We start from the raw sequence: 13,404 nt of genomic DNA on the forward strand, positions 1-13,404 counted from the left end.
GCCGGTCGTTACAAACAGAGGCCCATATAAAACAGCTACATGGGCCTCAATTTTGTGCCCTACTAACCATAAAGAAAACCAGCGAAAATGACAGAAAGACACATTTACCCTTCAACAATAAAATCGTTTCGCCAAAGGCCAGGATATTTCGGTAATTTCAGCTAATACCCTCTTCCTCTGCGTTAAAGCAGAGTCCCCATCCGCCCCAAGACTCTGATTTTTCCTGTCTAGATTTTTCTTCCCCTTCCAGAAAGGGTTTAGTAGCTTAAACCCCAAGGCCATGGCTCTCAGATCGGCGGCGGCGGCGGCACCTCGGAGTTTGAGGCGGCTCATTACAGGTACTTCAGCTCGTACTCTACCGATATTCTTGCAGGCTATTCATGATTGCGAGAAACCGACGCCGCCCAACACGAATGCCTTTGTTTCTGGCCGGCTGTTCTCCAGTGCTTCAACTTCCAGTTTTATTCCTCCGCCGCTTCCTCCGTCGGCTCAGCAGCGTGAGCAGCCTGAGCCTAGTACTAACCTTTTCGTTTCCGGTAACTCATTCTTTCTTAATCTAGTTGACTTTCGTTTATTTGCTTTGAAAACCATTAATTTGTCGCGTTTATGCGTTTTGTTAATCGTTCCATTTCTAGTCGTGACTCTGCTAATGATATTGTGTTTTATGGTTTCATTCCCGCTGAATTTTTATCTATCCGGCGTTGGTGGGGAATTTCATTTTTGATGTTGTTCTTTTGTCGTCTTTCAGGCCTCAGTAAACGCACTACTACTGAAAAACTTAATGAAGCCTTTGCAAAGTTTGGGGAAGTTGTTCATGGTCTGTTCTTTGTCTTTCCCTATGTTTGATTGGTGCTTAGGTCTGAAGAATTGCCATTTTTTACCTTTGGTTTTCCCTTCTGTTTACAGCAAGAGTCGTGACTGATCGAGTGACTGGATATTCTAAGGGATTCGGTTTTGTTAAATATGCCACTTTGGAGGATGCGGCTAAAGGCATAGAGGGCATGGATGGCAAGGTCAGTTATTTGAATATGTCTTCATTGTGTTAATCAAAATATCACACAAATAAATACAAGATTCCTGAATATGGTGTGTATTGTAATCCACAAATGCGTACAAGTCAGCATTCTAGAGTATTTGATTGGCAGGCAGCATATAGAACATATTACATCTTACAGAACTCTGATTTGACTATGATACTTGCTTTGCAACCTTGAATCTTTATTTACCTGGTTTGGGCTGATAATTTTGCTTCAATTTCCCATCTGCAATGGTGTCTGCTTGATGTAATTCTTTCAAACGTGGCATTATTATGATACATGCTTCTCTTCTATAATTTGAATCCTTTGCCATTCGAGCAGCATGGTGGTGAGAGTAGCTTGTTATTTGGCATCTAGGCTGATTTTTTTATTTATTTTTTATCTTTGCATAGTAATGGATGTTTAAATGTTTTTTTTAATATTCGATGTACTCTTTAGAAGATTAAATTAAAATACGACCACTATATGTTCGTTGAAGTCTAAGAGAATTAGAAATGTTTTTCTTTAATGTTGGAAAGACGAAATGTTTAAGTTTAGCTTAGCTGCCCAAGCTTGGAAACATTATTATTACTATTATCATCAATTTTTACAACTATTGCCAATGGCTAAATGGTTAATAAATCTTTATAGTCAAAAGGTCCAGAAAGAACAGACTTTGACAATGCCAAATGATTGTTGTTGAACAGTTAATGATCTAGTTTCTTTTAAATCCACTTTGTCAAACTATATATATAACTTCTACGAGGATGAAGCATTCCTGGTAAGGGTGTGGAAAAATCTCCCTAACTGACGCGTTTTAAAACCTTGAGGGGAAGCCTGGAAGAGAAAGTCCAAAGAGGATAATATCTGCTAGCAGTGGGCTTGAATTGTTATAATGATATCAAAGCTGGACATCGATTGTGAGATCTCACACCGGTTGGAGAGGAGAACGAAACATTCCTTATAAGGGTGTGGAAACCTCTCCCTAATAGTTGAGTTTTAAAACCTTGAGGGGAAGTCTGGAAGGGAAAGCCCAAAGAGGACAATATCTGCTAGCAGTGACCCGTGTTTTGCATCAGCATAATTTTTAACATTTTAGCAGAACATTCCTGTTATTAACCATTCCAATTGATTTGATTCCATACCTCCTTGATGTCCAGTCAAAACATCTACCTCTGATAAACTTCAGAAATTAGAATGCTTGGAAATAGGACTTGTGAAACCAGGTTGATGGTAGCTTTTGAACACATGTTGCAATTTGTTTATTTACAATTGAATGATGACGAATTTCTATTTGTCTTCCCTCTTAATGATCCAGTTCCTGGATGGTTGGGTTATTTTCGCCGAGTACGCAAGGCCGAGACCGCCTCCCGAGCACAATGCAGTCCCTCCATATGGCCGGCAATGACTCTCGTAAACTTCTGCAATGGAGGGTGCTTGCCCATCCATTAAACTATTTTGGTCTGCAAAACGGCACCCAACATTATTTACATGATTCAAGTTCTTTCTTCAATGGAGGTTGGTTCTTCTCTTCCATTGCTGTGAGTGAACCTTTTTGTTATACGTACCATGTATGACCTATTTTTGAACACATTCAGTCATAGCTATTATAAATGTATGTTCGCAAATATACTTTTTTGCACTTTATTCTTGTTGATGATAAGTAGCCATTGTTTGATGTTGTCTTGAAGTTAGTTCTTACGTTGCTTTGATGGTTCATTAATGCACTTCAAGACATGTAGTTGATGTTAGCATGCTAATTTCGAACCCTTTTTACTTATTAGATATGCATTTACAATACAATAGTGCATGACCATGACCGATCATCAAATTATGTCTACACCCACAAAGGCTATAATATAATATGGTGGGATGTGACTAGTTGTCAATTCTTCTTACTCGGATTTTATACTATCAAAATCATTGTTGTTGCTTATTCATTCTTAGCTTATAACATTGATTTCTTTCAAACTGTTTTCAACGCACTTTCTCGTTCTCGCTCACATTTTCTAAAACATTTCTTGTACTTGATTCAAGGCTTGATCATACTGCAAAGTACAACTTCTGTACGGCTAACTTGTTTGTCAGGATAGAACAAGTGTTGTACAATCACTATCCCACTGCCACAAGAGTGCAATTGTGATATTGAGCCTTCTTTCCAAATTTAACCTAAATGTTTATAGACAACAATAGTTTGCATGCGTTTTTACGAGATCTGAAAAGTGATTTGTAAACCTTTTTTCCTTTACATTTAAGTGGACCTTGCCTTGATAGTTGAGCACTAACAGGTCGGAGTCTACATTGGTGGACCAGTACAACATTAGCACTCTTTTACGATCTTTTATCTTGATTATATTATTGTTCCAGGTCAAAAATTTTACGTCGCTTTATCTATTTTTTTAACCTTCCAATCATTGATTATACTATATCTGAAACAAGAACCCGAGACATTAATAGGTCAAACATTACTTGAACTCACCCGCACAACATTGTTGGAGGAAGGTGAAGCAATATTAGTATTCTCTCCATCCTCCAAACCAGCCAAAGTATCATAGAAAGGTCTATTAAGAGTCTCGGGCAGAAAAAACACAAGCATTCCACCCACAATTCCACACACTCCAAACACAAGAAATGGCCACCTTCCCCCCATAACCACCACAAAAGGTGCCAAAATGGCTCCCATTTGTGTGGCTTGTGAAGCACATCCCAAGGCCACATTCCTCACCACCGTCGGAAAAAGCTCCGCCACATACAGTCCCAACAGGTTGTAGTTCCCAGCCATCCCTGATAGCCCTAATAGCCCACAAACCATCTTCAACACTCTCCATTTCCCTTCACTATTACTCTTTATCATACTTCCCATCAAACAAAACACCCCACTAAACCATAACGTCCAAATCCCCACCCCTCTCCTCCCCATCTTCCCTAACAACGCCGCCGTGACCGCGAACGCGGGCATCTCCACGACGGCGTTCAGAAGAACATTGACGTAGAGATTTGTCTTCAAGTTCACGACGTTTAAGCTTAACCCGTAATATACTACTGCGTTCATGAAATTCACTCCCACTCCAATGATAAGCCGCATTCGAGTGGTGGGTGAACGCATTATGTCAATAATACTCTTGTTGCTGTTGTTGTTGTCTGTTCGACTGTTTTTTGTGTCGAGTGAGAGAACGACTCCTTCTGGGATGTGCTTTTTGTTTGTGTTTGCTATGATGGTTAGAGCTTTCATGGCCTTGTCGAACTTCCCTCTTACTAGAAACCACCGCGGAGACTCGGAGAGGAACGGGACGACAAGGATAAGGTAAAAGAGCGAAGGAATTGAAGAGATGATATAGAGTTTACGCCATGATTGGAAGATGTAGGCAATGCCAGAGAGTAATGCAATGCCACCGGAGAAGAAGTAGCACGTAGACATTGCCGCCGTGCAGCGTCTCGTCGGACCAATAGGCTCTGTCGAAAGAACAAAAGCGCAAAGGGCATTGCCGGCCGTGCTAACTCCGGTCAATAGTCGGAGGAGGACATAGATCCAGTAAGAAGGAGAGAGAGCTGTTAAGCAGCCAAAAATGGTGTTTAGGATGCATACTAAAATCAGTGACCGTTTTCTTCCAAAGCTCGAGTCTGAGAGATGCCCAAAGATTCCTGCTCCTGTGAATCAAACCTAACGTTCATCAACACGATAAACAAAAAATATGAAAGTTTACGAACATATTAGACATATATAATTTAAACCGAGTATTAGTTTCAAAATTAATGATCAAATTTTAACGTTCACGAACACAACAAACAAAAAATATAAAAGTTTAAGAACGTATTAGACAGATGTAATTTAAACCGAGCATACTATATACAACATTTTAGAGAGACCTAAAGTGCATCCAACGAAGAAAATGGCTTGAGCCAAACCAACTTTATACTTGTTACCACAAACCAAACCCCACTCCACCACCGTTGAGCTTCCACGGCCACCAACCCACTCCCATGAACCAGGTTCAAGCCTACAAACATCTTTCTCCGCCGCGTCGCAACCGGAGTGATCCAAACACCGCCACGCCACGTCCCGGTCGGCGAAGATCATAACCATAGTATGAAATGCCTCAAGGGTACAACTCAAATTGCTCAAGAAGAAATTTTTCAACTGCCACGGGCCGAACTCGCCACAATACTTCTGCAACATGGCATCGACAGTAAGCCTCTCGGGCACCGGTTCAACGACGGGTTTCAGCTCAAGTTCCTCGAGGCCATTCCCCATCTCAGATTTATAGTATCTTGGAAGAGTGAAAAAGAAGCAAGTTTTAAAAGGGTGTCTTTGAAGCTGTCGGGAATGTGTGTGATTTTAATGTTGTTTTTTTTGGGGAGGTCTAGGTTTTGTCACATGAAAGATGTGTTTTTGAGCTGGAAGTGGTGGTGCATGCTTTAAATGAAAGGCTAAATCTTTGTTTTTTTTTATTATCCTAATAATGTGTGTAAGGCATGAACATGAATAAAAAAAAAAGAACTTTGTAGGTGAGGACCTTATTTTAGGAGAACTTTCTGTAGTGGTTGTAATGGACCAGATATTAAATGAAATAATGTGGTGAAACTGGACGTGCATGCTTTTCATGATTGATGTCTCTCGTTCACGGTTCATTGCCTTCGACTTTGTCACTATAGTCGAGTTGTATACAAGGCGTCGAGTCTCGGAATTTGCATTTGCATCTTCGATCGTTGCTCTGTTGCTTGTCTTTTATAGACTAGTGTTGGTAAGTGCGTTTTCGTTTAAGTCTTTGGTTTGATATCGTTTTGGTCTATTGTTTCGGTTGATTTCAAGTGTTTCTCTTTGTTATTTATTTTCTTGGCCGAGTGGTACTATAGTACGCTATGGCGGGTGTTTTAGAGGAGTAGTTGTTGCAGCAACGTGTTAGATATAACAGCCAAAGTCTAAGTCCACCGCTAGCAGATATTGTCCAAAAGTTAACGTGTCTGCTAGGAAGAGGTTTTCACACCAGTTTCCACATCCTTATAAAGAATGTTTCGTTCCCCTCTCCAACCGACGTGGGATCTCACAATCCACCCCTCTAGGGCCTAGTGTCGCTAGCACTTGTTCCTCTCTCCAATCGATGTGGGATATCACAATCCACTTCTATTCGGGACTCAGCGTCCTCGTTGGCACATCGCCCAGTGTCCACCCCCTTCGGAGCTCAACGCCCTTGCTAGCACATCACCCGGTGTCTGGCTCTAATACTGTTTGTAACAGCCCAAACCCAAACTCACCACTAACTGATATTGTCCTATCTGAACTTTCTATTGGGCTTCCCCTCAAGGTTTTAAAATGCGTGGAGAGGTTTCCGTACCCTTATAAAGAATGCTTCGTTCTCCTCTCCAACTAATGCGGGATCCCATAATCCACCCCCTTCGAAGCCCAGCATCCTCGTTGCCCCTCGTTTCTCTCTCTAATCGATGTGGTATCTCACATTAGACATAGAAGTTTTCATCGCACCCGCTAAGGAAGTGTTTTTGGGCAGAGTCTGAGAAAGTGTTGCTTACTCAGGTGGTCACCCCACTACAGGTTGCGTCCAAACGACAGTCAGGAGATCGCTGCAGAGGGGTTAACGACCTTAAATCAAGTAGAAAATTTCGGGTCCGGTATATTTATCTCCAAATAGAACTATTTCTCTTACAGTTTTCAGCATTGAATCTCCAGAGAAAAAAATGAATGCAAAATAGAACTTTTAACTAAACACTTATAATCCATAAACAGTAAGCAGATATCAATTGAATGTCAAAGTCAGTATAATAGCAAGCCATACCCCGTCGTCACGAGCTCGGTCTTTGTTTAGCTGCATTCTCGTGCTCTCAATTCCATGCCGAGGCCGATATCAGGTTCCTGTTTTTCCATCCCAGCAGCATCGCTCCATCCTTTTCGACAAGCGTGTAATGCTCCGAATAACACCTGAGAAGACTTCTAATGACGGAGTTGACATAAGAGCTCAACGGGAACTGGCGAAACCCTGCCATTGTCAACCTTGATTTCCACTTACCGAAGAGCTCGTGTCGCTCTTCTCGTTCCCTCCCCTCGCAAGCAATGACGTTAACGATATCTTTTGCTAAACAATGTTGCTCGACGTTGATACGCTTCTTGTTGTCTCTTGGTAGAGTGACATCAATGGACTCAAAGATTGCTAAGTAGTAATCTAATGTTTCAACAAACCTGTTGAAGAAAGGGGTTGTGTTGGTGTTTGATTCTTGCTCTACCAAAGTTACAACCTTTGGGGATAATGACTTCACCAGCCTTAGCAGCCCGTCCCGTGGATTGTTCACGTCCACGCTTTCGTCTGGGGTATGATGAAGCTGCAACGGGAAGTTTACAGCTAGAGCCTCCCCCGGTCTGATGTCGAGCATATCACGCGTGATGTTTGGAGCGAAAACAGGTACTCCATGAAACTCTACCTGTATTCCATACTTTCTCGAGATCTCGGCCAACCTACTCTCTACGACCTCCAACCCATCACCACGAGCATATTTAGAAACAGGGTCGTCGATACCAGTTATCCTCACATGTGGAGCTCCACTCGGTCTAGCTGCAAGTGCCTGAAGAAGAGTTAACCATTGTGTCCCTTGACTAATCTGGAAGTCTATAATGTGAATGCGATCTTCGTTTCGACAGGCTTCGGCGATCGCCCCGTTTGCTGCCATGTAACCGAACTTCAAGTAGGGGCAGATTTCATATAGCATATGCATATAAGAAAGCAAATCATCACTTGCAGGCTCTCTACAGTTTAGAGCATGGTATATATTCGCCCCCGAGTCCTCTTTCCTCGCCACCAGTCCTTCAACCATGTAAGCACCGAGACGTTGGATCGGTTCACCGCCGATAGACACAGCACCTCGTGCTGCAGTAACCAATTTGTCGAAATCCTCCATCCTGTACTCAGCTAAAGCTTTTGCACAAGCAATCAGCAACTCCTTAAGATTATCCGATGGCAATCCATCCTGCTGCAATATTGGTTCATCCATCGATTTCTGGCGTTTCCCCAATCGAACTTCTTCAGAACGCTGGCTTCTCGACACCGGCGACATCTGAGACTGAACAACATACGACGACCCACCACATCGATCTTGGCTCCACGAGTACGGTCTCTGCCCCATCATCTGTGGCCTGCTACTCTCATCAGGCTTGTTCACAACTTCCTCATTATCAGGTTCCATCAAAGCACTCTCCAATTGTTTCAAAGCATAGCTTATATTCTCAGTAGAACAACCCTCATAAACAAATGCATTTGTTCCCAAATACGACGAAGCTATTCGATTAAAGCTACTCGTTTCGAACGATGAATTACACGAAGGGCTAAGTCCCGAGAGATCATCCGGGGAATTCCTTTGATCCTGGTTATCACTTACAGTCGTCGTCGTAAAGGAATCCGATTCGAATTGCGACGAAAATAGCGATGAAGACACAGGGGAATTTCTTAAGTTGAAATTCACAGGTCCAAGCAAACTATTAGGTAAAGATGGAACAGAGGAATAAGAAGATGTATATGAAAATTCTGCACTATTAACCCCAAATCCAAACAGCTGGTGAGAATCCATGCTATACACTTAGCATCAGCTCTTCTAGCAGACACGACAAAGATTCAACAATGTTTTTGTCTAAAACCTAACAACAAAATTGTTTTTCAATATCCAACAGAAGAACAACAAGAATCAACCTGCGACAAACAAAAAACACACAAACAAGAACAACATAAGGTTTTCTACTTGTTTCAGACAGAATGGGACAAAGAAATTCAAATCCAAATCGCAGAAAAACATGAATCGATTAAGAACAGAACAGAGTAATGTTGGGAGATTCGATTGTCACCTGAAATTTGGGGCTGAAAATGGATAAGATTGTGATTCCGCTTGTGGGTTTTTTGGTGAAGGATTAATGGAAGAATTTCTGGGTGTTCTGTTCTTATGGGTGTTCTTATTTTGAAGAATTAGTGAAGAACAGAACGGGTTGATGTTGAAAAAACTGAAGCTGAAGGGAAGGGGAGAGGGTTTTTATTGTTCTTGACGGGATTTAACGGTAACGGTGGGGTGACGGTGATGTACCGCGGGGAGTGACGGAGGTTGGACCGGACTTGACGGCGGAAGACTTCGCCGACCACACGGTGGGGAAAGGAGTCTGAAAATTCTTGGTTTTTTCTTGTGGGTTGTGTTTCTAGAAAGATTTTAAACCACGCGCCTCTTTGGAAAGTGGCTGACACTTCCATTGCCATGTCATTATTATTTTAAAATGTGTTGGATATATTAATTAAGAATATTTATCTAAGTTGGGTTGAATTTTTCGAAAACGGAAAGATCAGTTGGTTTGCGGGTTGACATTTTTCTTGCGGGTCAACCCTACCAACCCGAAAAATTGAGTTACAACTCAACTCGACTCTACCCTACTTTTAAGGTTATTACAAAGATTAAGAATATTTGGAGTTCGTAACCGATATTAGTGATGCGATGTGACAAACACATATTATAGATAAATATAATTTTTTAAAAAATCCTCCATCTCAGCCTAATTTGACCTAAAAACAGAGAATTGGGTTGTGAACTCTATTCAGATTGTTCAAGTCACCAACCCAATCAATCCAAAATTTCGGGTAGTGTTATTTACATGAATACAGAGACGGTGCACGATTGGACAGTGTTGATATTCAATGAGTTAACTTATAGCCTACGGTCGACCGACCGACCCTTGAATTAGTCTCGAATGACTTAGGAATCAATTTTGGATGTCGATTTCATTAGCTACTTGAACTCGTTCTCGTGATATTAGCATTTCAGCCAACTTTATTAGTTCGTGAAGAGTAGTAGATCATTGAACCGTTACAATCACGTCGTTATTGGAGACTCGAATGATCATTTCAAGACCAGTTTAACGATACTCGAGTTAGAGTGGAGATGAAGGCACATGTTTTTTTTAATCCAATTTTCCATTCATTAGGGCATACCAAAAATTAGTGAGTGGGGTTCACGCGCAAGGAAGTGATAGTGGGAGTTGGACGCACTTTATCATAAATGGCGCTAACTGGTCCGAGCGTATTTGACGGTATTGGCATCACGTGATATGCACGTGATGTTAAAACTGGATTTCACGCCGCCACGTGGAATTTCTTTTTTAATAAGGAAAAACAGCCACGACAGCAGTGACACTATCTTAAAAAAATCAACGATGACACGTGGAAGTCAAAAGGGAGACCTCTGACCAATTCTTACTGGATTACGTGGCACGCGCTTCATTTATCATCAATTAAAAGAAGTCAAAATTCAGTTATTGAATCTATTTCAATTATATTCCACCATTTTAAAAAAAAAAAAAAAAAAATCTTTTTATTATTCTTTAATTTCAATTATATATCTTATCCAATTTTTTATTAATTTTAAAAATTCTATTATTTTTTCAAATTTTTTAATTTCTATTTATTGTAAATGACTTTTAACTATTAAAAACATATATTTTTTTAAAAATTATTTTAGATTTTGACATTTAATCTATTGAAAAGCCTGCAATGACAGAGACTACCGACCATTTTCTTGTTCTTAGCGGTTTGTTACAAGTCTATAGGTTGACTTCCTTATATAGCACCGACAACCGAAGTCAATAGGGCAAGAGAGAGTCTTCCCTTACTTGCTTAATCGTGCACAAGGCATAGTGCAAGACATCACTACGGTAGATTCGACCACAGAAGATCAGTTGGGTCCTTTTATTATTGACAATTCTTATCTATGCATACTTCAATAATATGCAGATATTTGAATTTTGAATTTTTAACCTTTTAGTCGAGTATATATATTTTATGTCAATTGAGCTATACTCGTGTTGATAGTTCATATTTATGTCTAGATCAACCCATTACCAATCTATTTAAAAATTATAAAAAATAAAAATAAAAAATAACACAAAAAATTATGAGTTTTTAAAAGAATGTATTAATGCTAAGTTGTAAAAAATAAAAATAAAAATAAAAATAAAAATTTAATTTAAGAGATTATTTATAAGGAAAATAAATCCATTTTTTTAATAATTAAAGTGAATCTAATTATTGAGTGAAGAAATGATTCCACCAATGAAAACTAAGGGCTTAATGATGTGATGGCAATCTTTTTCAGGAAGACAAAAATTACCAAAAAACCCTTCAATTAATTTTAAAGCTATTTTTTTATTTATAATAATATACAATAAAGCATCATTTTCAATATATCATATGGTTTTGATAGGGACATGAAATTCATAGGAAACTTTATACTAAAAACTTTATACTAAAAGAGGCATTAAAATAAATTTGTAAATTGGAGTAACCAAAGGTTTAGAATCTTCCATCATTGCATCTATAATTCCCTGTTCGTTTAGAGGCTTTCAAGAGTATTTTTCACGGAACTTTCGTGTTCTTTTAGGGTTTCGCATTTTTTTTTAATAATATGATACTTAATAATCCCGACATTCTCTTGTATTTTCTACAATATAGTCACGTTATTCACTTCTCGTTGTCTCTTGCGAGGTCAGCCCACAGACCAACACAAGTCATTTCAACGTGTTTTTGTTGGATGATGAAAATTCTGTCCCACATCGGCGAATTTAGGGAATGATCATGAGATTATAATCAAATAATACCCTCTCCATTGGTACGAGGCCTTTTGGGGAAAACCAAAGCAAAACCATGAGAGCTTATGCTCAAAGTAGACAATATCATACCATTGTGGAGAGTCGTGTTCGTCTAACATGGTATTAGGGTCATGCCCTTAAATTTAGTCGTGCTAATAGATTGGTAAATCCTCACATGTCGAACAAAGGACTCCAAAAGAAAAGGAGTCGAGCCTCCTCGAATATCATACCATTGTGGAGAGTCGTGTTCGTCTAACATAGTATCAAGGTCATGCCCTAAATTTAGTCGTGCTAATAGATTGGTAAATTCTCAAATGTCGAACAAAGGACTCCAAAAGAGAAGGAGTCGAGCCTCCTCGAAGGCAGTAAAAAATGACCAAGACTCCTTTGGAGTCGAGCCTCGATTAAGGGGAGGTGTTGGATGATGAAAGACCCACATCCCACATCGGCGAATTTAGAGAATGATCATGAGTTTATAATCAAATAATACTCTCTCCATTTTAGGATCACGTCTTTTTTATTTTAATAATGATAATAATAATAAAAAAAAGGCACAATTTTGACCAATTCATTATTATTATTATTTTATACTTTTTCTATGTATTTATTATTATTAATTAATATTTTTGGGTAAGTCGAACCGTTAAAATTCTAATAAATAGAATGAGATTAAAATTCACTACAAGATTAGAGTTCAACGGGTGCAAAGAACGAACTAAACTAGGTAGTTGATGAACCATCTATTTTCGCAGTAATTTGGACTAGGTAGAATCGAATTGGTTCAGTTCGATTTTTTGTGAGATCTCACATCGATAGGAGAGAAGAACGAAACATTTCTTATTAGGGTGTGGAAACCTCTCCCTAACAGACGTATTTTAAAACTATGAGGTTGGTGGTGATACATAACGGGCCAAAATGGACAATATCTGCCAGCGGTGAATTTGAACTATTACAGATAGTATCAGAGCTAGACAACAAGCAGTGTAACAGTTATGACACTGGACCCCTAAGGGAAGTGAATTGTGAGATCTCATATCGGTTGGAGAGGAGAATAAAACATTCCTGATAAGAATGTGGAAATCTCTTCATAACATACGCGTTTTAAAAACTTTGAGGGAAAACTCGAAAGAAAAAAACCAAAGTATATATATATATATATATATATATAAATTTATTAAGAAAGTAAGTTCTCACTGCTTTATTTTTTGTTTCACATAAAGGGTCTCGTGCTAATGAAGATGCCTTTCATCTAGCCGATTCAAGATTTTGGTTGCTGTGAGATCCGGTATTGGTTGGAGAGTATCATTATACATTTGGGATTTGGTTGTTACAAATGATATTAGAGCGAGACACTAAACGATGTGCCAACGAGGATGCTGACTTTCAATGGGAGTAGATTGTGAGATCAAACATTTGTTGGAGAGGGAAACGAAGGATTTCTTATAAGAGTGTGTAAACCTCTCTTTAGTAGACTCGTTTTAAAACCATGAGGCTGACAATGATACACGTAACGGGCCAAAACAGACAGTATTTGCTAGCAGTGAGTTAGAGCTGTTACAGTTGCATTCCCAATAATTCTCTCACCGAACTTGAATCATCGAGTCTTTCCTTAAACAATCATCAATTTTTCAAACTATAAATTCATGTTAACTCTTCTTCCACGGAGAACATCATCAGGTCGATAAACCTCAACCGTGCATCTCCAAATAACTACATCATTTAAGGTTCACATGACGAATTCTTTACTCGACACCGAAAATTTCTACTAAC

General features: G+C 39.4%; 3 protein-coding genes across 3 annotated transcripts; 1 reads left to right on the forward strand and 2 right to left on the reverse strand.

The window, feature by feature from the left end:
• Positions 1–211: 211 nt before the first annotated feature.
• On the forward strand, positions 212–2,706 carry LOC111796653 (organelle RRM domain-containing protein 2, mitochondrial-like). Its single transcript, XM_023679370.1, has 4 exons — positions 212–536; positions 749–817; positions 907–1,013; positions 2,335–2,706. Exons 1-4 carry the CDS (start codon positions 281–283, stop codon positions 2,422–2,424), a joined length of 522 nt encoding a protein of 173 aa, XP_023535138.1. The 5' UTR covers positions 212–280; the 3' UTR covers positions 2,425–2,706.
• Positions 2,707–3,464: 758 nt separating this feature from the next.
• On the reverse strand, positions 3,465–6,867 carry LOC111796615 (organic cation/carnitine transporter 4-like). Its single transcript, XM_023679320.1, has 3 exons — positions 6,806–6,867; positions 4,884–5,284; positions 3,465–4,664 (listed from the first exon to the last, which is right to left on the reverse strand). Exons 2-3 carry the CDS (start codon positions 5,266–5,268, stop codon positions 3,475–3,477), a joined length of 1,575 nt encoding a protein of 524 aa, XP_023535088.1. The 5' UTR covers positions 5,269–5,284; positions 6,806–6,867; the 3' UTR covers positions 3,465–3,474.
• LOC111796608 (chitin-inducible gibberellin-responsive protein 1-like) lies at positions 6,619–8,994 on the reverse strand. Its single transcript, XM_023679308.1, has 2 exons — positions 8,857–8,994; positions 6,619–8,704 (listed from the first exon to the last, which is right to left on the reverse strand). The coding sequence occupies exon 2, from the start codon at positions 8,583–8,585 to the stop codon at positions 6,852–6,854; it is 1,734 nt and encodes a 577-aa protein (XP_023535076.1). The 5' UTR covers positions 8,586–8,704; positions 8,857–8,994; the 3' UTR covers positions 6,619–6,851.
• Between the last annotated feature and the right edge of the window lie 4,410 nt (positions 8,995–13,404).

The sequence above is a fragment of the Cucurbita pepo genome, chromosome LG06, assembly GCF_002806865.2.
Source record: "Cucurbita pepo subsp. pepo cultivar mu-cu-16 chromosome LG06, ASM280686v2, whole genome shotgun sequence".
Lineage (NCBI taxonomy): Eukaryota > Viridiplantae > Streptophyta > Magnoliopsida > Cucurbitales > Cucurbitaceae > Cucurbita > Cucurbita pepo.

Excerpts from the sequence above, each read along its gene's own strand:
- LOC111796653 (XM_023679370.1), top strand. The coding sequence starts at position 281 with ATGGCTCTCAGATCGGCGGCGGCGGCGGCACCTCGGAGTTTGAGGCGG. Across the intron at positions 818-906 it reads GTTTGGGGAAGTTGTTCATG|CAAGAGTCGTGACTGATCGA; the intron begins GTCTGTTCTTTG and ends TTCTGTTTACAG. Across the intron at positions 1,014-2,334 it reads TAGAGGGCATGGATGGCAAG|TTCCTGGATGGTTGGGTTAT; the intron begins GTCAGTTATTTG and ends TTAATGATCCAG.
- LOC111796615 (XM_023679320.1), bottom strand. The coding sequence starts at position 5,268 with ATGGGGAATGGCCTCGAGGAACTTGAGCTGAAACCCGTCGTTGAACCG. Across the intron at positions 4,665-4,883 it reads CTTCGTTGGATGCACTTTAG|GAGCAGGAATCTTTGGGCAT; the intron begins GTCTCTCTAAAA and ends TTTGATTCACAG.
- LOC111796608 (XM_023679308.1), bottom strand. The coding sequence starts at position 8,585 with ATGGATTCTCACCAGCTGTTTGGATTTGGGGTTAATAGTGCAGAATTT.